General features: G+C 42.8%; 1 protein-coding gene across 1 annotated transcript in view; it reads left to right on the top strand.

Moving 5' to 3' along the window:
• Positions 1 to 25,581, top strand: part of LOC138761401 (BICD family-like cargo adapter 1) — a 145,869-nt gene that overhangs the window by 110,654 nt on the left and 9,634 nt on the right. The window contains exons 7-8 of the mRNA XM_069933434.1: positions 888 to 1,018; positions 22,411 to 22,531. Of these exons, the coding sequence (XP_069789535.1) occupies positions 888 to 1,018; positions 22,411 to 22,531 (252 nt within the window). The remainder of the gene's footprint in view (positions 1 to 887; positions 1,019 to 22,410; positions 22,532 to 25,581) is intronic.

The following is a 25,581-nucleotide window of genomic DNA, read 5'->3' as shown; positions in this document are numbered from 1 at the left end:
GGTTGCGCACTTTTACTCGGCTCCGCGAGCCATTTTTGTAGTCACGAACTCGGGACTTCCACCGACGTTAGGGAGCGGGCTTCTCTCTCCGCGGCGAGCCTCCTCGGACAGGTAAGGCCTTCACCTTCTTCTTCCAACGTTCTTTCATCTTCTCTTCTTCCCGTTGCTTTCGACTTTTCTCTCTTTGCTGCCATTTTCTTCTCACCTTTACTTTTACTTTGTTTTAATTTTTATTCTTGTACCTTTGTGTTTTGTGCGTTTTTTTTTCAACTTTTCCGGAGAGGGCTGGAATTCCCTGACCGGCCACTACTCCATCACATGACTCCTCCCCTGGTAGATCTTGTCGATGGGGTGGGAAGGGAGACCCTAGTGATTTCTGTCATCCCTCTGTAGTTTTCTGATGAAGGTAGCAGATATAGACCATCTCCTGGTGGAGACTTCTCAAAGTGTTTCAGTGCATTTTGTCGATGATACACAATGCACTTCAAGAAAGGCTGTTGTCTTGAATAGTATTTATGTAGTGCTGAAGAGTACATCACTATTTTCTTGAATTTTGTTTCAATCTTGGCAATAGAAGTCAAATGATCATATTTTGTTCCTTGTTATCATCCTAATAAATTCCTGTATGGTTTTATAAAACTTGACAACAATCCACTTGGCAAACTTTCAATATCCATTTTCTATAAGTGTGCGCTGTATTTTGCTTCTGAAATTCAGTTCCATGGAAGTCAGCTATGGTTAATTTCAGAAGCAGATACAATGTGCAGCTCTGTTTTGGTGCAGGCAACTGAGGAAATGTTTTGAGCCCACTGTGCAAGGTTTAATGAATTGTAAGCCCCATTAAAATGATTTTATAATGCTTCTCATTGAATTAATCTTCCTTGTAGGTAGCGCTGCTGAGAGTTGAAATGAATACAATAAAAGAGGAAAGAGACAAGCTGAAGGCAACAGCAGAAGAAACGGAACATGACAGGCAGCTTCAGAAAGCTCTTAGTGACCGCGATGAAGCCATAGCAAAGTAAGAAATGTATCTGAAGCAATTAGAAGATTCTGGATAAGCTACTGGCTAATTACTATTATCACTCCATGTCACTCCACCTCCAAAGAAATATTTTATTGGTTAAAATCATCCCTTATTTGTTGAAATTTATGCTGGTACATTCAAAGAAGCATGTGGTCTGAGTAAACTCCCAGCGTATCAGATCAGATATTATTTATTGTCATGTAATACAACAGAAATTGTACTTAATCTGCCATAAACCAGACAAAGATTCACCATTAGCATTGCCCGGTGCCCCTTACAACCAGAGAAAGAGAAGCAAAAGAGTCCCCCTCCTCCCCCCCTCCCCAGAGTCACCGAGTATCTGTGGATTCTCCTCCCATGCTCCCACAGCCTCTGTAGCCGCACAGACTCCAGTTTGGTTCAAACCGTCGGCAACCCGAACCCCAGATCCAAACCTTCAGCACAATTGAAGAAGCCTTCAGTGCCCAAGGCCCTTTGGGAGCCATCCTTGCTCTCAGTATCCTCTTGAATCTGAGGTGAATTCAAGGGAGCTGGCCTTGCAGTCTGACTCACCAAGCTAAAGGCAGTAGGCCAGTTACAATTGTGAATTAAGTTGATCCAGAAGCCCACTATTTATTCCACAGTTGACATGGGCAAATTCTTTCATTATATCATTTGTTCTCCAAACAAGTCACCTGTTACATTTCCTTACTTAACTATAGGAGGCTAAAATGCCGTTCCTTTCTCCCACATACCCATTCCAATACTAAGAACATATATTATTCTTTGCAACTGTGACATGTGATGGTTAATTCCCATTTTCCTATTCAGAATATCAAATTTTTATTCTAAATTCCCAATCTGAATTGTATTACAGCTGTCATGCTCTTTTCCCCACCACCCCCCCCCCCCCCCATAAGCCAGCTCTTTGTCCATCACCATGTAGGTTATCACATCGTCTTTAGATGTAGTGAGCTTTTCTGTCTCCAGGCCTTTACAGGCAGCCGCCCCCACTACCCTGAATGGGGGAAACAAAATATTTAATTCTTCTCCAATCCTCCTTTTAAAAAAATAATAATAATTTAAGTCTGTTTCCCCTAATCTGTTGACCTTCTGCTTATTGAATTTAGGCCTCTCCATTATTCATTATTTTAAATTTAAATCATCATATTTTAAATTTTAATTTAGACATTCAGTATACAAGCCAGTGCTGCATAATTACACCCAATTAACCTACAACCCCTCTATGTTTTTTGGAGGGTGGGAGTAAACCGGAATAGCCATGGGAAAACACACGGAGAAAACATACAATCTCATTACAGACAGCGCCTGATTGAAACCCTGGTCATTGATGCTGTAACAGCGTGGCATGAACCACTACGCTAACTGTGCCGCCTCATGTTGGACTTGAATCTCTTCTCAACTGCCTTTTTATTATAAGGAGAGCAACTCTGAGCCAGCCATCTCTTAGATCAAATATTCTCCAGCCTCTACTACATCCTTATGAACCAGCTGGCGTCCTCAGTTCAACCATGACTTGCCTTTGTGAGATGGCATATAAAATTTGGTAGCCCATACCTAAATAGTCCTCATGGTAATCCTATCATGTTTAGTGCCAATTAATGCCTGTATCCTATATTCTTTCTGAACAACTTTCAGGTTAGGGTTAGATTCTATGATCCCTCTGTTCATCAATAATTTCTGGCATATGTAGCAAGAAAATGGTCTTTTTGTGCCCTTTTGTGATTCAGCACCAAAAAGTATTCACAACAAAGGAGACACAAACATATTAAAGATCCTTTAAAAAACACTTTATTGCATGGAAACATATTGGGTGAAAGAGAAAAATGTAGAAGCAGGCAAGGGAAAATGACACTGATCAAACAATTTAATACAATGTTGAAGTGGACCCTGGTACCCTGCATTCACCCTCTCTCTTAAACATAGAACATTACAGCACAGTAGAGGCCTTTTGGCCCACGATGTTGTGCTGACCTATATAAATCTACTCAACAAACTAAACCTTCCCTACCTTACATCCACAACCCTCCATTTTTTTTCAGCCATGTGCCTGTTGAAGTCTTTTAAATGTCCTTCTTGTGCCAGCCTCAGCCCTGGCAATACATTCCAAGTGCCCACTACTCTGTTTTTAAAATAAACTTGTCACTGACCTCCCCTAAACCTTTCTTCCCTTCACCTTGTACAGATGTCCTCTGGAGTTTGCTACTCTCACCTTGGGGAAAAGGTGCTGGCTGTCCACAGTGTCTAATCCTTTCTTAATCTTGTAGACCTCCATTAAGTCACCTCTCACCCTTCTCACCATGTGTGGTCTAACCAGAGTTTTACAAACCTGCAGCATTACCTCAAGTCTCTTGAACTCCGTCTCCAGACTAAGGAAGGCCAGTGTACCATAACCTGCATAGCAGCCTTGAGAGACATATGGACTAAGACCACAAGGTCCCTCTGTTCTTCCATGCTGTTAAGAATCCTGCCATTAACCATGTACTCTGTCTTCAAGTTCAACCTTCCAAGCTGTATCATATCCAGATTGAACCTCATCTACCATTTTTTTTTTTGCCCAATTCTGCAGCCTGTCTGTATTCTGTTGTAACCTATGACAATTTTCTATCCTATACACAAGACCTCTAACCTTTGTATCATCTGCAAACTTACTGACCCACCCCTCCACTTCTTCTTCTGAGTTATTTATAAAAATCACAAAGAGTAGGGCTCCCAGAACATATCCCTGCAGAACTCCACTCGTCACTGATCTGCAGGCAGAATACATTCCATCTTCTACTACCCTCTGCTTTCTGCAGACACGCCAATTCTGAATCCTCACAGCCAAGGTTCCATACACTACATCTGCTGCCCGTATCAGAACCGGGATGCGACATGGTGCCATGGGTGGGAGGGGCTCCTGAGGTGCTGCTTGTGTCATAGGTTTGGATCTGGAGCTTGGATTGTTAATGATTTTGGACTGGTCTGTCCGGCTTCAGAGGCTGTGGGAGCACTGGATACAAATCCATGGACATTGAGTTTCTGAAGGTAGTCTCTGTTGCTTTTCTTTCTTTGTCGATAAGGGATGCCAGGCAATTTCTGTTGACGTTGAATCTTTGCCTTACGGCAGACTAAATGCAATTTCGTGTAATATTGCATCTATTTTGTTACATGAAAATAAAAGAATCTTGAATCTGCCTTCAATAATTTCTTTGATGCTATTCTCTCTTGCCTCTCCTGGCACTTGTAACCCAGTTGTCAGTGGAGTCCTGGTACAACAAAGAGGTCTTGCCCCTTTTATACCTTTTCTCATAGACGCTGTGTCTGATAACCTTTGGCCTAAATGCATTCCACAGAAGAGACATTTTCTCCTCTATTATCTCTTAACTGATACCATCCAAGGCTGTCTCTACCCCAACTAACACCTGGTACTTGTTTAAAATACTTTTTTAAAAAGAAAACAATTTTGTATGTGAACCGAGAAGAATCAAACATTTTTCTTAGTCTTTCCATAAATTTTTGTTTTTCCCACCTAAAGTTATTGTTATCGAATGAACTGATCTTCATTTTGTAATTCTTGTGCATTGATTACCATGACATTGATGTTTTGTAACCTACGATTTTTCTTCTTTCAACCATAAGCAAACTTCCTTATCATTGATCCCAATTTTGAGTCCAAACATTTGATGCATACACAAAGAGAGACAAGCCTGACACTGGACCCTGTAGTAAAAACAGAGAAATGCTGGAGGAACTCAGCAGGTCTTGCAGCGTCCATAAGAGGTAAAGCTAAATTTCCGACATTTTGGGCCTGAGCCCTTCTTCAAGATGGGAGTTCTAACTGACCTTTAGGACCTGAGGCCTTCTTGCCTTGAAGGAGGGCTCAGGCCCGAAATGTCGGTTATATATCTTTACCTGGATGCTGCGAGACCTACTGAGTTCTTCCAGCACTTCAGTGTTTTTTCTACAATCACAGCATTCTCCGCTGAAGAGCTGGGGACGAAGATTTATGGAGGGGGTAAATGTCCACGTCAGCTGCAGGCTCGTTTGTGGCTGACAAGTCCGATGCGGGACAGGCAGACACGGTTGCAGCGGTTGCAGGGGAAAATTGGTTGGTTGGGGTTGGGTGTTGGGTTTTTCCTCCTTTGCCTCTTGTCAGTGAGGTGGGCTCTGCGGTCTTCTTCAAAGGAGGTTGCTGCCCGCCAAACTGAGGCGCCAAGATGCACGGTTTGAGGCGATATCAGCCCACTGGCGGTGGTCAATGTGGCAGGCACCAAGAGATTTCTTTAGGCAGTTCTTGTACCTCTTCTTTGGTGCACCTCTGTCACGGTGGCCAGTGGAGAGCTCGCCATATAACACAATCTTGGGAAGGCGATGGTCCTCCATTCTGGAGACGTGACCCACCCAGCGCAGCTGGATCTTCAGCAGCGTGGACTCGATGCTGTCGACCTCTGCCATCTCGAGTACTTCGACGTTAGGGGATGAAAGCGCTCCAATGAATGTTGAGGATGGAGCGGAGACAACGCTGGTGGAAGCGTTCTAGGAGCCGTAGGTGATGCCGGTAGAGGACCCATGATTCGGAGCCGAACAGGAGTGTGGGTATGACAACGGCTCTGTATACGCTTATCTTTGTGAGGTTTTTCAGTTGGTTGTTTTTCCAGACTCTTGAGATAGACAACAGACTCGCCAAGGCAAATAGCGCCTTTGGAAGACTACACAAAAGAGTCTGGAAAAACAACCAACTGAAAAACCTCACAAGGATAAGCGTATACAGAGCCGTTGTCATACCCACACTCCTGTTCAGCTCCGAATCATGGGTCCTCTACCGGCATCACCTACGGCTCCTAGAACGCTTCCACCAGCGTTGTCTCCGCTCCATCCTCAACATTCATTGGAGCGCTTTCATCCCCTAACGTCGAAGTACTCGAGATGGCAGAGGTCGACAGCATCGAGTCCACTCTGCTGAAGATCCAGCTGCGCTGGGTGGGTCACGTCTCCAGAATGGAGGACCATCGCCTTCCCAAGATCGTGTTATATGGCAAGCTCTCCACTGGCCACCGTGACAGAGGTGCACCAAAGAAGAGGTACAAGGACTGCCGAAAGAAATCTCTTGGTGCCTGCCACATTGACCACCGCCAGTGGGCTGATATCGCCTCAAACCGTGCATCTTGGCGCCTCACAGTTTGGCGGGCAGCAACCTCCTTTGAAGAAGACTGCAGAGCCCACCTCACTGACAAAAGGCAAAGGAGGAAAAACCCAACACCCAACCCCAACCAACCAATTTTCCGCTGCAACCGTGTCTGCCTGTCCCGCATCGGACTTGTCAGCCACAAACGAGCCTGCAGCTGACGTGGACATTTACCCCCTCCATAAATCTTCGTCCGCGAAGCCAAGCCAAAGAAAGAAAACAGCATTCTCCGACTTTCATGTTTCGCAGAACCCTGTAGAAAGATATTCTAGATGGCTTTAAGTCCCGAGTGAACATTAGCGTTTGCTTTTTCACTATTAGTTTCAAAACCAACTTGTCAATTTCCTTTGTAATTTTACTTCCCTTAACAGTCTATGTCAAGGGATTTATCACTTATCCTATTGAAATCCATGTCATTGTTATTGATGCTCCTTATTGCATGACAGACACCACCCTTCCCCTGACTAAGCCGCAAGGACTCTTTAATCTGTTCCTGTCTCACTAAAGATATGTATTATAAAGATATGTATTGGTCCTCAATCTTTTTCCAATCATTTACCCACCATCTCTGTTAAATTTACTGATCTGTAATTCAATACATAAATTTACTGGAGAAACTCAGCAGGTCACACAGCATCTATGCAAGTAAAAGGTAACCATCTACTCTGTCCATGCCTTTCAACATTTGAAATCCTGTGTTTGCTACGTACTGTCTTCACACCAAAAAGTTCTCAAATGCTTTTCACAATTCTAATTTTTGTACCTGTTGTTCTGTTTCTATCCTGGTTAAGGGTAGTGCAGTGGTTTTCAAACTTTTTCATTCCACTCACATATCACCTTAAGTAATCCCTATGCCTTAGATGGTCTGTGATTAGTAAGGGATTGCTTAAAGTGGTATGTGAGCAGGGAAAAAAGATTGAGAATCACTGCTCTAGACCCAATTGTTACTGAAATATTTTGCTTGAGTAAAATTGTCATTGGCCCATTTCCTTCGGACTTATGAAACCGTTCACATAACGAGTCAATTAGGTACGATTAAATCAGTAGTTTTCAAACTTTTTCTTTCCACCCACCTACCACCTTAAGCAATCTCTTGCTAATCACAGAGTGCCAATGGCATAGGGAATACTTAAAGTGGTAGTTGAGTGGAAAGAAAAAGTTTGAAAACCACTGGGTTAGAGTATTTAAAATCTGCCATGTTGTTTTTGCATTTGTCAAAAGTTTATCTTCTCTGATTGTTTGGGACGAAGTCTGATCAATGCAACTGCCCCTCTTTTGTTCCTCAGTTCAGTTCACAAAGCCATATTGTTGATCTTTCAAATACATCATCCCTTTCATGAATTTTTTTTTCTGAATGAAAAATTAAAATGAGAAGCTGCTATTGCTGCCCATCTTTAACATTTCAATAATGATTATGGCACAGAACAGGTCCTTTGGCTCGTTCATGTTGACCAAACTGGTATTCAGGTCTATTTGCCTGTATTTGGTCCATATCCTTCAGAGTACTACTTGTCCCTATGTTTCTCCAATTTTCTTTTGAACATTGTATTTTTACCTGCTTTCATACCTTCCTCTGGCAATTCATTCATGATGTAGCCCCCCCACCCCCTCCTCTGTGGCCTTAGTTCATCAACTTTACATTCAAGGCTTTAAAGCGGGCACAACTTCAGGATTGAAGGGCATCTGCTTAGAACAGAGATGCAGAGGAATTTTTACAACCAGATTGGAATTTGTTGCCATGAGCAGTTGTGGAGGCAAAGTTATTGCGTGTATTTAAGGCAGCGATGGATAGGTTCTTGATTACCCAAAGCATCAAAGGTTATGGGGAGAAGGCTGGGCAGTGGGGCTGAGTGGGAGAATAGATCAGCTCATGATTAAATAGTGGGACAGGCTTGATGGGCTGAATGGTCTATTTCTGCTCCTATGTCTTATGGTCTGATAATATAAACTTTGAAGCACTGCCAAATGTTTTGCCCATTTTCTTAGAGCTGGCTAATTATCCTAGTGCTTTCTGCCTCTTGATGGCCACCTACCCAACATTGTTTATTTCAATCCACCTTATTGAAGGACTGGGAAATCTAAATAAATATGCAACACATCTGTTGCATACCCTACCACCTTCTCCTCTTGCCCCCCTCAAAGAATTCCAAAGAAATGTGGAACAGAATGTTTTGCCATTTGAAATATATGCTGTGTGATAATTATTATATTCTTAAGTGTTTATTATCTTCTTCTTTTGTAAGGAGTCCATTATTTTTGCAGCTATTCCAGTCAAAGGAATTGGAGATCTTGGGTTATGGTTTCAAACAAATCTGATGGAGTCCATTGCAGTGGAGAAACCAATTGAACTCTAGTGGAATAACTTGATGTTCACTCTTCCCCAGATACACAGGCTCTTTTGTGTACTTTTTGACATTCTGAAATATTTTAACACTATCTATCAGAAAAGATTTAAAGCTGAAGTAGAACCTCATGAAATCAGTGATGTTGTAAATTGGATTATGATTTGGCTGAGTAACTGGTGCACTATAAATATTGATAACTGTGCTGTTTAGTGGTGTGAGAACCAATCCTTTAACCCTGTTCCATGTTATTATAATTGACGGTCTAGAGGATAGTGGAGTGAGGAGGTGCAAAGCAGATCTGTAAATTCCCACTCTCAGCCTTGCAGTTATGACAAGATGAGGAGTAATTTGTATTCTCCGCAATCCCTCATCAACCTTGCATGACCCCAAAAATTTGACTTGGAGCATCATTGGAATCTTGGATATAAGCGTTGGAGTTGTTCTGAATGAGTACACCTTTCGGGTATTGGACAGCACCACAAAAAAAAAGGTTCTGGAAAATCATTTATTTTTTACTAAATTTTTAAGAAATTACAGCCCAGTGGAGGCCGATTCCAACCATTTACATCCATGCCGCCCAATTACACCCAAATTAACTTCATGCATTTTGGAAGGTGGGAAGAAACTGGAGCACCCAGGGAAAACATACAAACTCCTTACAGACAGCTCCAGATTCGAATGTGGGTCACTGGTGCTGCAATAGTGTCGGGCTAACTGCAACACTAACCATGCCACCCAATATTTAGCCGGTCTGAGGGGACTGCGGGACAAGGCATGTGGACATGGATTAAACAAATGTAAAGAAATTAATTTTGACTTTTTACTTGATCATTAAAATCGGTATGTAAAACAGCAACCCTATTCCTATTATATTGCTCTTTTCCTTTACTTTATCACGTTTCCTAATTTTATGTTCCATGTTCTTCAATCCTGTATTTGTGTTAAATTTAGGGTTTGGATCCAGGCAAACAAGAATAAGTCCAATATGGAACTATGAAGCATGCTTTAAGTTCAAATTCAAACCAGTACATTCATTCCAAATGGCTTTAAATTTCAAGGGAATGAGGGATATGAAACTTGTTAAATTATCGCTGAAGAGTTTCAGAAATCCTGGGGTTGCAGCCAAGGATGAGAGAGGGATTCCCCTAATTGTTTACTTAAAAAGTGAACCACTAATCTTAAGCAGCCATTCTCAACCTTATTTTTGGCTATGGACCCCTTTCGGACCTCACTCAAAGTTTATGGCCCCTCTTCCCTGTGAAGCAGTCAAGTTTTGGTTTCTTCCATGCTGCTTTCCTACTGATTATGTTAAAAAACATCAAAAATATTTGTCTTACAAGATGTAAAAAGAAAACACGGCCTAGTGCCCCTGTTGAGAATGGCTGATCTAGACAGAGCAAGCCAAGGATCGGTCTCAAGCACAGCTCGTTGCAAAGGGTGAGCCCCACTTGGTACACTGACGGAGGAAAATCATTGAAATCAAATATCTGATTGTGTTAGGGGCACTAGGGGCTGAGATCCCAAAAGAAGACTGCGGATGGTTTTGAGAGTTTAAAATCAAGAAAATGCCAGTTTTTCTGCAGAGCAAAGGGAATATCAACACAGTTGGTTGCAATGGCTTGCAACTGTACACCCTCCAACCAAATGGCATTAACATCAACCTCTCCAGTTTCTGTTACCCCTCCCTTTTCCCTATGTCTTTTCTCTCCCTCTCCTCCACTCCCCCAGTGAATTCTCACCTTCCCCCTCTCCCATGTGCTATCCATATCCAATTAACACCTTTTGTCTGTTGGTCTGAGCACCTCCCCCTTCCCATTCTTCCCACCGCAACCTTTTCATTCAGGGGCCTACCTGCTTTTTACTCTGACCTCGAAGAATGGCTCAGGCCCAAAATGTCAGTAATATATCTTTACCACCTATTGTCGCTGAGAGACCTGCTAAGGTCCTCCAGCATTTCTGTTTATACTCTGTATTCAAAATATAATGAAAGAAAGTCTGACTCAGATTAAAAAAATAGAAAATGACAGATTATTTGGGGTTTTTGTTTTAGGATTTAGTCAGTAGCTATGAACCAGCCAATGAGAATCTTAAGTAAATGTGCATGGAGCTCTGGACACATAATTCAGCATGGAAATCCACATGGAGGTTAATGCCGGTTGGCCTGCCTGATGTGGTATTGGATCAGTGAGTATGTGGAAAGAAAACAGAATTTGACCTCACCCCAACCTTTCACCTCCTCCTTCTTGCTTACCCAACACTCCAATCCCCCCCCCCCACCCTCTTCATCCAGAGAGCTATTTCCACCCCCAATCACTTACCAGGTTTTTTCTCTTATGGCGTCCCACCCCTATCCATATGTGACCTTTTGTCCATTGCCCCCACCATTTTATTCAGATGCCTGGCTGCATTTAACTCATACTTTGAGGAAGGGTTCAGGCCTGAACTGTATGCTGTATGTCTTTTTTCTTTGCTACATAAAGAATGCTGCATGACTTGCTGAGTTTCTCCAGCAATTTTGTGTATTCAAGAATTTTCTCTTAAAATGCCCTGGAAATGCTTCCAACCACATTAAGCAAACAAATTCCTTTAAATATATGATCACTGTTGAATGTGGACGACCACGCTGTTCGTTTTATGGAGGAATGAGTTGCCTTGCTATGTTGGTTGAGGACAAGTATTGGCCAGGATATTTTGAGAACATGTTTCAAGCCTGAAAGGTTGGTTCTGAAAGGTTTGCTACATAAAGGACACTATTTGACTTGCTGACCTTCTCCAGCATTTTATGTTTTTACTTCAACCACGGTGTCCACAGAATTTTGTGATTTACTTCTTGAGAATATGTGATGCTTTTTAAATGAAACTAGATCTTTTGTATCCAACTGAGCAGACCGATGGAATTATATGAGGAAATCTTCAGATCCTGTGAATGTTGTTTACACAAAAATGCTCGAGAAACTCAGCAAGTCACGCAGAAAAGATAAAGATACATAACCAAACTTTTGGGTCTGAGTCCTTCATCAAGGCATGAGCAAAACACAGGCAAGCTCCTGAATAAAATTGTGAAGGAAGAGGCAGGGGGAGAAACACAGACCCAAAGACAAGATAGATGTGAGGGCAGAAGAGGGAAAAGTTGGGAAGTGATAGGGAGAGGGGATAGCTCTAGTGAGAGAAGACCGTAGAGAACTGGAGGAAAGGAGACAGAGGGATGGGGAAGTGAGGGAGACGGGCAAGTGGCTTCATGGGAACTGGAGAGGTCGATGTTAATACAATCTGGTTGGAGAGTCAAATTGGAGGTTTTGCTCTCCAATTTAAGGGTGGTCTTGGTTTGGCAGTGCACAAGGCATGAGTAGGGTGCGGAATTGAAAGTCACCGGGTGATACCTTTCATTGCTGCCGACAGAGCAAACGTTCTTGGCGATCTTTCAGTCTGCAACTAATGTAGTGAAGGCCACAATGGGAGCACCAGATGCAGTAGATGACCCCCACAGATTCACAATCATGTGTTGCTCCCAATCTGCATCCATTATCTCCGATGTCGGGGAGATTACAACGGGAGCTCTGGATGCAATAGGTGACCCTCAAGAATTCACAAGTGAAGTGTTGCTTCACTTGGAAGGACTTTTAGGGCCCCCAAATGGTGGTGAGGCAAGAGGAATGGGCACAAGTGCAGCATTTACTGCTCGATGGAACTTCTTTTTAATATTTAGAGATGACTCTATAGATGCATAATGCTATTTTTCTAGTATTCTTCAGTTGAAAATATATTTTTGTTGCATTACTTCGAGTGAAACATGATGATGCCATTCCCCTGTTTTTGTGTTATCCTTGCAACCCTGATGCAATTTCTGTTTTGGGACATTCACATTATCACATTACCTTGCTGGGACCTCTGCTTGGGACCTTGGACCACATAAATTAATTTTGTCTGTTTTGGAAGTGTTTCTGGGACACCATAATTTGGGCTTCCATTCCTCCATTTTCCACATTCCACTTTCCAACCCCACATCCTTTCCTTCGAAGATACCATGCCCTTGTCCTTTTGTTCTCCTACCTCAACTTTTCTGCTCAATACCCACCACCAAGTGTTGGTTTTCCCCATTCCCTCTTCACTTCCAAATAAAAGTTTTCATCAGTCTCAGTTTTACCGCCATGTACTGCTCCAGCACGGGAAGTGTCACCCCCCCCCCCAGTCTCCTTTGATCCCATCACCAAGTGTCACTCCCGTTCTACAACACATGGATGTGTTCCCCTAATCCCTCCTCCCCACTTCATCATGTAGCCAGTAGTTTCATGGGCCTGGAGTATCAGGCTGCGTATTTATGACTTGAGCCTCTAGATCAGCTGAGGTTTTCCAACAAGTGCTCTGTTGTTGTATCCATTGAACACACCTTGAGTGCCCCAGAAGTTAGTGACAAGCACTTTCAATGATGATGCAGCATTCCTCACATTGAATGATCCAAACTACACTCACAGGTTCCTGAATGAGACAACTCACCACCCGCTGACGATGCAAGGTTCCCGAATGAGACAACTCACCACCCGCTGACAATGCAAGGTTCCTGAATGTGACAACTCACCACAAGCTGACGATGCAAGGTTCTCGAATGAGACAACTCACCACCCGCTGACAATGCAAGGTTCCTGAATGAGACAACTCACCACACGCTGACAATGCAAGATTCCTGAATGAGACAACTCACCACATGCTGACAATGCAAGGTTCCTGAATGAGACAACTCACCACCCGCTGACAATGCAAGGTTCCTGAATGAGACAACTCACCACACGCTGACAATGCAAGATTCCTGAATGAGACAACTCACCACATGCTGACAATGCAAGGTTCCTGAATGAGACAACTCACCACCCGCTGACAATGCAAGGTTCCTGGATGAGACAACTCACCACATGCTGACAATGCAAGGTTCCTGAATGAGACAACTCACCACCCGCTGACAATGCAAGGTTCCTGGATGAGACAACTCACCACCCGCTGACAATGCAAGGTTCCTGGATGAGACAACTCACCACCCGCTGACAATGCAAGGTTCCTGGATGAGACAACTCACCACCCGCTGACAATGCAAGGTTCCTGGATGAGACAACTCACCACACGCTGACGATGCAAGGTTCCTGAATGAGACAACTCACCACCCGCTGACAATGCAAGGTTCCTGGATGAGACAACTCACCACCCGCTGACAATGCAAGGTTCCTGGATGAGACAACTCACCACACGCTGACGATGCAAGGTTCCTGAATGAGACAACTCACCACCCGCTGACAATGCAAGGTTCCTGGATGAGACAACTCACCACCCGCTGACAATGCAAGGTTCCTGAATGAGACAACTCAACACCCGCTGACAATGCAAGTTATCTGGATTGAAAATTCTGAAAAGGACAAAAAATGCTAAATGCAAAATAATGACAAATATTAAAAATGCCCTAGGATGTGATGTGCCCCTGTAAAATGGTTGTGAATGGTCATGACAGTGCATCATAAGCTATGACTTCCCATTCATTGCAGGCTTAAGAAGAATCAGAATTTGTTGTCATGACTTGACACAAAATTTGTTGATTTGCAGCAGTAAATGGCAGGGGCAAAAATTGCTATAAATTACATTAAAAAGAATAAATTAGTGAGAAGAAAAGAAAATGAGCAGTGTTCATTGTCCATTCAAAAAATCCAATAGCCCAGGGGAAGAAGATGTTTTTGTCATGTTGGATGTTCGCCTTCAGACTCCAGTGCTTCTTTCCTGATGAGTAGTGAGAAGAGGGCACGATCTGGGTGGTGAATGTCCTTGAGGATAGAGGCTGCTTTCTCCGGATACTGCCTTTTGTAAATGTCCCTCATGGAGTGACGACCAATGTCCATTTGGCCGTGTTCACGACTCTAGCCTTTTCCACTCTTGTGCATTGGCACCTCTGTACCAGACAGTGATGCAACCATTCAGAATGCCCTCCACTGATCACCTGTAGGAACCTGCAAGAGTCTGTGGTAACATACCAAATCTTCTCAAACTCTTAATGGAGCACAGCCACAGGCAAGCCATCTTCGTGGTCACATCGACTTGAAGACCCAGGATAGATCTTCAGATATGTTGATTCATGGATTTTTTTCTATTTCAGGCACTGCCTCAAGAAGGCAGCCAATGTCTTAAAAGACCCCCCCCCCCCCCAAATAAATCACCCTGGTCACAACCTCTTATTATTCCTACCTTCAGAAGGTATAGAAACCTGAAAATCAGCACCTCGAGGTTCAAGAACAGTTTTGAGTTCAAGCTGTTTCTAACAGCTTGCAGACACTTGACCCTCATTTTGTTACAATAATCAGGGACTGCTCCGACACCACAGAAGGACTTTGTGCTTTTTCAAGTCACTTTTCTATCACACCACAATTACTGTAAATATTTATTATCTATCTATTTAATGCACTTTTGTCTCCATTAATATAGTTAAGTTCACTATTATAGTTTTTCTTTACAAAGCACCTACTGGCTGCAGTAAATCGGAATTGTGGTGCATATGTCTATTGTACAGTGGGTATGACAATATACCCCATGATCATGATTTTGAACATGGAGTCCAATATTCTGAAACGAATATATGTGGGCATCACATTTGTACCAGACTCTTAAATTAATGGATAAATTTTCTTTGGAAGGAAAGACATTGGTAGGTAAAATAACCTTTCCACATTATTTTAAGCCTGCCCTCATGAGTAACACTGGAGACATGACAGGAACTTTCTGGGGAAATGGATTAAGACCACAAGATGGTAAGATAAAGGAGCGGAATAGTTCATTCGGCCCATCGAGTCTGCTCTGTCATTCCATCATGAGCACCCACTCAGCCCCACTCCCCTGCTTTCTCTCCATAACCTTTGATACCCTGACTATTCAATTTCTGCCTTAAATACACCCAACGATCTGGCCTCCACAGATGCTGTGGTAGTAAATTCCAGAGCTTCACCATTCTCTAGCTAAAGAACTTCCTCTGCATCTCTGTTTAAATGGGCACCCTTCAATCCTGAAGTTCTGTACTTTTGTCCTAAGCTCCCTTCTCATGGGAAACAACTTTGCTACATCTACCCTGTCCAGGCCTTTCAATACGTGAAATGCTAATCCCTTCACTCCAACAATCATTCTTGTGAATCTTCTCTGAACTCTCTCTCTAATGCCAGCACATCCTTTCTTAAATAAGGAGACCAAAACTGTACCCCATACTTCAAGTGAGCTCTTAAGCCTTCAATGTCACATCCCTGCTCTTGTATCTTATCCCTCTAGATATGAGTGCCAACATTGCATTTGTTGTCTTCACTGCTGACCCAACCTGGAGGTTAACCTTTAGGGTATCCTGCTTAAGGACTCCCAAGTCCCTTTGCACCTCTGAATTTTGAAATTTCTCCCCATCAAAGTGCATGACTGTATACTTTCCAACATTGTATTTCATTTTGTCACTTCTCTGTCCATTCTCCTGATTTATGTCTCTCTGCTACCTCGCCGTTTCCTCATCACTACCTGCCCATCCACCTCTCTTTGTATCATCTGCAAACTTGGCCACAAAGCCATTTATTCTGCAATCCAAATCATGAACGTACAATGTCAAAAGAAGTGGCCAGAGTATTGACCCCTGCGGAACACCACTGGTAACCAGCAGCCAACCTTCATTTCCATTCTGTCTCCTGCCGATTGGCCAGTGCTCTCCCCTTGCTAGTATCTTTCATGTAATTCCATGGGCTCTCATCTTGTTCAGCAGCCTCATGTGTGGCACCTTGTCAAAGGCGTTTTGAAAGTTCAAATCGAGAACATCCACTGCTTGCCCTTTGTCTAGGCTACTTATGGTTTTCTCAATAAATTGCAGTCGGTTTGTCAAGCAAGATTTTCCCTTTTGGAAACCATGCCGACTGGCCTATCTTGTCATGCACCTCCAGATACTCCGTAACCTCATCCTTGACAATCGACTCCAACTTCACAACTACTAATGTTAGGCTAACAGGTCTATAGTTTATTTTTTTGCTGTCTCTCTCGCTTTTTAAATAGTGGAGAGACCTTTGCAATTTACCAGACCCCCGGATCTGTTTATTCTTGGAAGATCATTACCAATGCCTCCACAATCTCTATAGCTACATCTTTCAGAACCCAAGGATGCGATTTTTTTTTTTACAGCATGGTAAAAAGTCAATTCCAATAAACCTGAAACCCCATATATTTCCATCTGATCTGGGAAACTTGTCTACCCTTAGACTATTCTGCTTCCCACTGGTGATCGTGACTGCACTCACCTTTCCTCCGTGACACCTTTGAATGTCTGATGTACTCCTAATGTCTTCCACAGTGGTGCAAAATACTCATTCAGTTCCTTTTCCATCTCCTTGTCTCCCATTACAACTTCTCCAATGTCATTTTTTAAAACTCAGTTATGTATTTCCTCTCCATATTTTTAATATACTTAGTATCATTTTTTATATTATTTGCTAGCTTCCTTTCATCTTTTTCTTCCTAATTAGCTTCTTAGCTGCTTTTTGTAAGCTTTTAAAAGCTTCCACGAATCTGAACCCTTGCCCCCTGCTCCAACTCTTCAGCCATGCATTCATCTGCTATAACTTCCTTTCTTTTAAAATTATTTTTATTGTTTTATCAGAAGAACAAACAAAACAAGCAGTAAATCAATTGTATTAAAACCTTTGCAGATTTACAAATAATAACAGAGGGTGCATTAACAATACGACTCTATTCTAAATCCAATAAATGGTAATACGTACAGTATTGTAAGAGGTAAGTAAGAAAAAAGAAAAAAAATTCAAACCCACAACAATCAAGGTTAAAATTCATACAGTGTGTAGTGTTAAATCAGAACAAGCGGCCTCAGGGGATCGCCCAGGGACGTTCATCGTCACCCCTAATTAGTCAAATGATGGAAGTGAGCTAGAAATGGCCCCAAGTCTCATCAAAGGAAATCTTGATTTTCGTGACATTATGCCTAATTTTCTCCAGATTTAAGAAGGAGATAATATCTACCAGCCAGTGATGATGTGTAGGTGGGAGCTCATCTTTCCATTTCAACAGAATTGCTCATCTTGCTAATAAAGTGAACCTGCCTTTGATTAGAAGGTAAAATAATACTGTCTTTGCAACTTTAGACACACCAACTAGTGCAGTGACCAGGCATGGATCTGAAATGATCCGAAATAGGGTTGAATAAGTTCTAAAAATGTCGGTCTGTGGCACTTGCAGGAGCTGAAGGAAATCACTGCTGCCACACCGAAGGTCATTAACGCCTGTTCTAATTCAAATTCAGCACGTCCCTTTAAGGGCAGCATGAGCTCAGTCACCTGGTGCATTGTAACATCATAATCGCTGCCCAGGATGCGCGCTGGAAGGGATGATGGAGTCAGAGAGAAACCTCTGATGACGCCATTTCCCCATGGCTGCCCCGCCACGTGGCGATACAAGCAGGGCCAGTTCGCCATGAGGATGTCCGCCACCACAGGTCCAATATATTTGCAAATTAGGGCAAGTTCAAAACGTCTCTTAACAAAGAGACATCGAATATTTTAGATTTGTCACAAAGTGGACTCATACCAGAATAAATTTGAGCACGTTTGACTTTGGAGAGATGTACACGATGTAGCACTTTGAATTGAATAAGACTGTCCAGCGCACAATGATGAATCGTAAATCAGGCCCAAGATTGAAGTCCCTTCTTCTGAGGAAGAGATGTTCAGATCATTCTCCCATTCAGTTTTAATTCCACTTAAAGAAATGGCTTTCATTTTCAACACTTTATAATATAAAGCAGATATCATGCCTTTATGAGTAAATTGTAACTCAAAGAGTTCATCAATAAAATTTGGGCAGGAAAAGTAGGAAATATTAAATGCTTAGAGCAAACAACATGTCAAATTTGATGGTATCTGAAATCATGTCAATTTGATAGGTTAAATATTATCCCCAATAGTTGAACAGATATAAAATATTGTTGTATAAAAAGATCTTTAAATCTATTAATACTTTAAAAATTCCATTCTTGAAAACCAGCATCTAAAATAGGTGATTGAAATAAATAATTAGATGTTATAGGACTTGGAACTATAAATCCTGTAAATCCAAAATATTTTCTGAATTGATTCCAGATCTTCAATCTGTGTCATTATTAAGTTCTTTGTCACTTTTTGAATAGAGAGAGGTAAAGATGACCCCAATACTGCCCATAGAGAGGTATTTCTGAGCCAAGGGTGTCCTCTGAGCCCATTGCTTTTAGACTTATAACAGGAACCACTTGCTATTGTTCTGCGGGCAAATCCTAATTTTACTGGTTTGTTTAGAGGAACTATTGAACATAGGTTATCTCTTTATGCGGATGATCTTATTTTGTTCATATCCATACGGAATATACTGTTATTACTTTTTCATTTTATCAGATTTGCTGGTTATGAGATCAATCTTCATAAGACCCAATTACTATCCCTGAAGGGTGCACCGGAATGTTATTCTAAATAACCATTCAAAATAGTGAATGAACAATTTAAATACTTGTGATTCACTGTCGTGACAATAAACAGACATAAGATTCAAAGACTGAACAACAGGCTTTATTCAGCTTAAAGGCTCTGCTCCCGAGTGACTGACCTCAAGAGGGACCAGGTGTAGCTTATATCCCAGGTGGACGAATGGCAGCTGGACAGATATTGTCTGTCCTCCAGTGATCTTCCTGCAGGTACAGAGAATACTCCCTGCAGTAGGCTAGTGGTGTATCACCACATTCACCCCCTTCTTTAAAATTGTCCCAAGGAGGAGAGGTTACATAACAATCTTCTCCAGGACAATACATATTTACAAGTTTAGTCGGTCCGGCGGCCATCAGAGTCTCTGTGTCCATCGCAGGGTTGGCTCCCGGTCAAAGGTCAGCGAGGGTGCTCGGGGGCTAGTTGGGGGGGGGGGGGCGTGGGCGAGTCCCGGAGCAGCTGGTGTGGCACAGCGTGGTGGGGTGGCCTGAGTTGGAACGAGTGTGAGGTGTAGGAAGGGCGGGGGAGAGAGGTCGTCCCCCACGGTGTGTAAGTGGTGCCCAAGGTGGGGAAAATGTGACAGGCCGACGTGGTCCTGGGTGTCCCACGTATGTCCGGGGCAGGGGAGATGTGTCGGGCCAGTGTGGTCCTGGGGTGGTGGACGGTGTCCTCCCTGCCGCTGGGGTACCTGACGAAGGCATAGTTGTGGTTTGCATGTAAGAGGAACACCTGCTCGACTAGGGGTTCGGCCTTATGGGCCCATGCATGCTTATGCAGGAGCTCTGGTCCTGGAGAAGCAAGCCATGCTGGGAGGGAGATTCCAGTCCCCGATTTTCTAGGGAATAAAAACAGGCATTTGTGAGGGGTCTTGTTGGTAGCCGTGCACAGGAGCAACCTGATAGCATGGAACACCTCGAGGAGAGTGTCCTGCCAGTGGTCCACGAACCAACCTTTGGACTTGAGGGCCAGGAGGACTGTCTTCCAGATCACCCCGTTCTTGTGTTCCACCTGCCCATATCCTTCAGGTTGCAACTAGTCGTGTGACTAGTTGCGATACCCCTTGCAATCAGGTACTGGCGCAGCTCCTCGCTCATGAATCTGGACCCCCAGTAGCTGTGAATGAACATGGGGTGGCTGAACAGAGTGGAGATCTACGTCAGCACCCTGATGACGGTGGCTGTGGAGGTGTCTGGGCACAGGATGGCAAAGGGAAAACAGGAGTACTTGTCGATGACTGTGAGGAAATAGATGTTTCAATTTGTGGATGGCAGGGACCTCCTGAAGTTGATTTGCTGAGGCGTTCGAAGGGCCAGGTGGCATTCATGACGTGGGCCTGGGGCGGGTGGAAGAAGCGGAGCTTGCATTCCGCGCAGACCTGGGATGCCTCAGTCATGTTCCTGACATCCTGGACGGTGTGTGGGAGGATCTGGGACTTGATAAAGTGGTATAGGTGTTTAACGTCCGGGTGGCAGAGGGATTCATGAAGAGCCTGCAGCTGGTTGGCCTGGAGCAACGCGCAAGCCCAGGATAGGGTGTCGGGGGAGTTGTTAAACTTCCCGAGTCGGTACTGGATGTCGTAGCTGTATGTTGCAACTTGACTCTCCAGCTCAAGATCTTGTCATTCTTGATCTTGCCTTTGTGGGTGGTGCTGAACGTAAACGCCACTGCATGCTGGTCGGTGGGGAGGGTGAATCTCCTGCCTGCCAGGTAGTGATGCCAGTGGCAGACTGCTTCCACGACTGCCTGAGTCTCCTTTTCAACGGCAGAGTGCCCTAGCTCAGAACCGTGGAGGGTTCTTGGTAAAAAGGCAACAGGGCGTCCCCTCTTGGTTGAGGGTAGTGGCAAGGGCCACATCGGAGGCATCGCTCTCCACCTGGAAGGGGGAGTCCTCATCCACGGCATACATCGTGGTGTCTGCGATATCCTGCCTGATGCGAGTGAAGACTTCCTGCGCCTCAGGTGGGAGGTGAAAGATTGTGGCCTGGGGCAGTGGGTGGACCTTGTCTGAGAAGCGAGAAACCTACTGTGAGTAATTGGAGAAAAGGTCAAGGCACCTGCGGCTGGCCTTGAGCGTATGTGGGAGGGGTAGCTCCATAAATGGGCGCAATTTATTCAGCTTAAAGTCTCTGCTGTTGCTAGCTGTGCTCTGCTCCCAAGTGACTGATCTGGCTTATATCCCTGGCAGATGATTGACAGCCGGCCAGATGTTGTCTGTCCTCCAGTGATCTTCCTGCAGATACAGTGGTGGATCCCTGCAGTAGGCTAGTGGTGTATCAACACAATACTTAGGTATTATCATAACTAAGAATTTTAAAAATCTTTTTATAGAAAACTTTGCACTTTTTGTCAGCCAAACCAAATTCTTAAAGGATGGTCACCACTCTCATTGACTAAGATTGGTTGTGTTAATTAAGTTGAAATGAATATTCTGCCAAAATGTTCACACCTCTTTCAATCACTGCCAATATTTATTCCTGTCCTTTTTTTGACAATTTTGGATCAATTATTATGTCACATATATAGCAAAACAAGAAACCTAGATTGAATAAGAGTATCTTCAGAACACTAGAGATAACGGAGGATTAGCCATACCTAATTTCTGTTTTTACCACTGGGCTATAAACGCAAGAAGTATGTTGCTATTGTTGCAATGTAAAAAAGCAGATGAATATCTTGCTGAAACTTCCTATTCCTGCCCTCGCTGTCATGTGGCACAGGCAGCAATCCAGAAATTACTACCATTGAGGTCCTGGTTTTTTTGCTTTCTTCCTAACTCCCTATAATCCCTCTTCAGGAGGGCCTTCATCCCTTTTCCTGTCTATGTCATTAGTACCCACATGGATCACAATGCCTGGTTACTCATCTTCCTACTTGAAAATGCTGTGGACTTGATCTGTTAGCCCCTACTGCCCCATCTTTAACCCTGTCTCCTATCCTCCAGCTCTGCATTCACAAAGCCAAACCACCTGTCCCTCCCCCAATCAATTCCTATCTTTCCTCTCTCCTGGCCTCCTATCCATATGCAATAAACCCCTTTTGTATATTGCTCTGTATTCCTCCCCCTTCCCATTCTTTCCTTCTCCCCAACCTTTTAATTCAGGCAGCTGCCTGCTTTTGCCTCTTGAAGAAGGGCTCAGGATCGAAACGCCTGTAATATATCCTTACCTCCTATGGATGCTGCGAGACCGAGCTCCTCCCGCATGTCTGTGTTTTTACTACAATCACAGTGTCTGCAGACTTCTGTGTTCCACGAGATTTAATTTTGCTCTTACTGATTGAAGCAGTGTGCTTTTCCCAATGTGCTGCTTGGGTAGACACAAAATATCCCAGTTTAATATAAAGTTAAATTTTGAATTTCTATTTCAGGAAGAATACTCTGGAAATGGAACTTGCCAAGTGTAAGATTGACATGATGTCACTCAACAGCCAGCTCCTGGATGCAATTCAGCAGAAACTCAACCTATCACAGCAGCTGGAGGCCTGGCAGGTGAGTCTAGATGAACCTTGTGGGTCAAATGCCAACTTTAACTGGGTCTGTTGTGAATGCAGTTCTTACTGATTTGTGTAATCACAATATTGCAGTCAATTTTAAATTATTAAGTCATTAGAAGGATTGTGATACGTTATGAAATAGAATGCAGTTCGTCTCACCACTTAATCCAAAAACTACAGGATAACTTTGTCATGAGACAGACAATTTCTATCTCAATTATTTTTTTCCAAAAATAAACTTTTTTCATGAGACTATAAGACATATAAGCAGAAATAGACTATTCAACCCATCTTTCTACTCCTGCCATTCAATCATGAGCTGATCCATTTTCCCACTCAGCCCCACTGCCCGGCCTTCTCCCCAGAACCTTTGATGTCCTGACTATTCAAGAACCTAACAATGTCCGTCTTAAATACACCCAATGACCTGGCCTTCACAACTGTCTGTAACAATGAATTCCACAGATTTACTATCCTCTGGCTAAAGAAATTCTTCTGTTCTAAATGGACACCCTTCAGTCCTGAAGTTGTGCCCTCTTATCCTGGGCTCTCCCACCATGGGAAATATCCTTTCTCCATCGACTCTGTCCATGCCTTTCAATATTAAAAGTATTTCAATGTGATTCCCCCTCACACTAAATTCTATCGATTACAGGCCAAGATCTGTCAAACGCTCCTCATATGATAACCCTTTCATTCCTGGAATCATCCTAGTGAACCTCCTCTGAACCCTCTCCAACGTCAGCTCATCCTTTCTGAAATGAGGAGCCCAAACCTGCTCATAATACTCCAAAAACAGAATGTAAACATGCTAAGACTAAAACTATAGAAAAAGTTCAGCAGATAGTTTGGGGACTTTGTTTTGTTTGGTTCCATGCACAGCCAGGAAGTAATGGTGCTTAAATGGAGAATTAGCACAATTAAAAGTTCATTCCATTAAGATGTTACAATTTCTGTGGGCTTTTAAAGTGTGATTTTGGGGTTTTTTTGTTGAACACTAAACCAAACCAACGATTTGTATATATTTAGATAATATATGGAAATGTTGATCCATTTTCCAAGAATTATTCTGAAACAATTTGTGTTGCAAATCCGACTAGGTCTCTTTGTTCTGACAATTGGAAATCACCTGGCTAATTTAGTCTTTAACCTTGTACAGATATGAACCTTTACATACGCTTTCGGAAAATGTATATACAATATTCAATAATATTAAACGTCTCCATTCCACACATTAATTAAATTCTCTAGTTGCTTATCCTGTGCTTTCCAGAATGTTTGGGAGGTTCTGCTTGTGTTGAACCACGTTGCTTGTCTCAGCTCAGTAACACGTACAATTAGATCATTTGAAATGCAGCACCTTGGTCCCAGTTTGATTTGTTTATATACCATTAATTTTGAAAGCTATGAATAAATTACTTCTAGTAAAAACACATAAATGCTGGAGGAACTCAGAATTATAGGAACCTTAAAGGAGGGCTCAGGCTTGAAACATAGGTTATATATCTTTACCTCCTATGGACACTGCAAGACCCTGCTGAAGGCCACCAGCATTTCTGTCTTTAACCACAATTGCAGTGTCTGAAGACTTCTGTGTTTCACTTCAATAAATTGTTTCTTCCAAGTCTTTACATTTATGGAGTTAATTTCTTCAATGGTTTTGAAGTGTATCCTAATAAAACAACCTGTAACAACTTCCAGGCTGCAGATTTGGAGGGAAACAAAAATCCACAAGTGTCTATAAGGAATTTGTACGTTCTTCCTGTGTCTGTGTCGATTTCCTCCAGGTTCCAAAGACCTATGGGTTAGTTGGTTAATTTGTCACATGGGTTCATTTGAGAGGTATGCACTTCCTGGCTGGAAGGGTCTGTTACCATTGCTGTGTCTTTAAATTAAAATGAAAGGGTGAGAAAATAGTTACTGTTTTTGGTCAAAGACCCTCCATCAATAATTATTATAATTTACAATCTTCTAAACCACACATGTCAAACTCAGGCCCGCGGGCCAAATTTGGCCCGTGATATAATTATATTTGGCCCGCAAGATCATATCAAATATGTATTAGAGCTGGCCCACTGGCTGCCGCTACAAATCCCAGAATGCTTTGCAAATGCGTTGGCGCCGGCCTGTCAGCCCGCTAATCGCGCCCACCTCCTCTCTTTACTTTCATTAGCATCTGCGACCTGTCGCCCAACTCACATGTAATAAACCCCTTACGAAAAATGGCCAAACCAAAGACAGAAAACAGGACCTTTCAAGACAGGTGGGAGGAAAACTCTGACCCCAGAGTTTGATGAACTTGCATCTAAGAAGAGATGCCAAGTATCTGGTTTAGACCCAGGTGCATCAGAGTAAATCACAGTGTAGCAAGCTAAGCTTGGATTAATATTTTCTTTGGTTAACTTTGGACTGTTCATAGTTGAAAGATTGGATTTTCATTGAAGCAAGATGTTATTTTTTTGACTTATTGGCTTGTGAAAAAAAATACATTTAAAAGGAGCTTAAAGGCTATAGAGAAATATTATTTATTGAATATTTTATTTCTCATTTGTTAATGCTTCTTCTGGAAATAGTTTAACCAAAACTATTATTAAACATTTATTTTAATAACAGGAACATAGGAAGTAGGAACAGGAGTAGGGCAAAAATGGCCCTTCGAGCCTGCTCCGCCATTCAATACGATCATGGCTGATCTAATTTATGACCTAACTCCACCTACCTGCCTTCTCCCCATATCCCCTAATTCCTCTATCATGTAAAAATTTATCTAACCGAATTTTAAATATGTTTGATGAGGCAGCCTCAACCACTTCCCTGGTTAGAGAATTCCAAACATTCACGACTCTCTGGGAAAAACTATTTTTCCTCATCTCTGTCCTAAATCTACTCCCCCGAATCTTGAGACTGTGTCCTCTCGTTTTAGTTTCCCCGGCCAACTCAAAAAACTTTCCTACATCTATCCTATCTATACCCTTCATAATCCTATATGTTTCTATACGATCTCCTCTCATTCTTCTGAACTCGAGCGAATACAATCCTAGACGA

This window comes from Narcine bancroftii, chromosome 4 (assembly GCF_036971445.1).
Source record: "Narcine bancroftii isolate sNarBan1 chromosome 4, sNarBan1.hap1, whole genome shotgun sequence".
NCBI classification, from domain to species: Eukaryota; Metazoa; Chordata; class Chondrichthyes; order Torpediniformes; family Narcinidae; genus Narcine; species Narcine bancroftii.
This window is presented reverse-complemented; position numbering and strand designations above follow the sequence as displayed.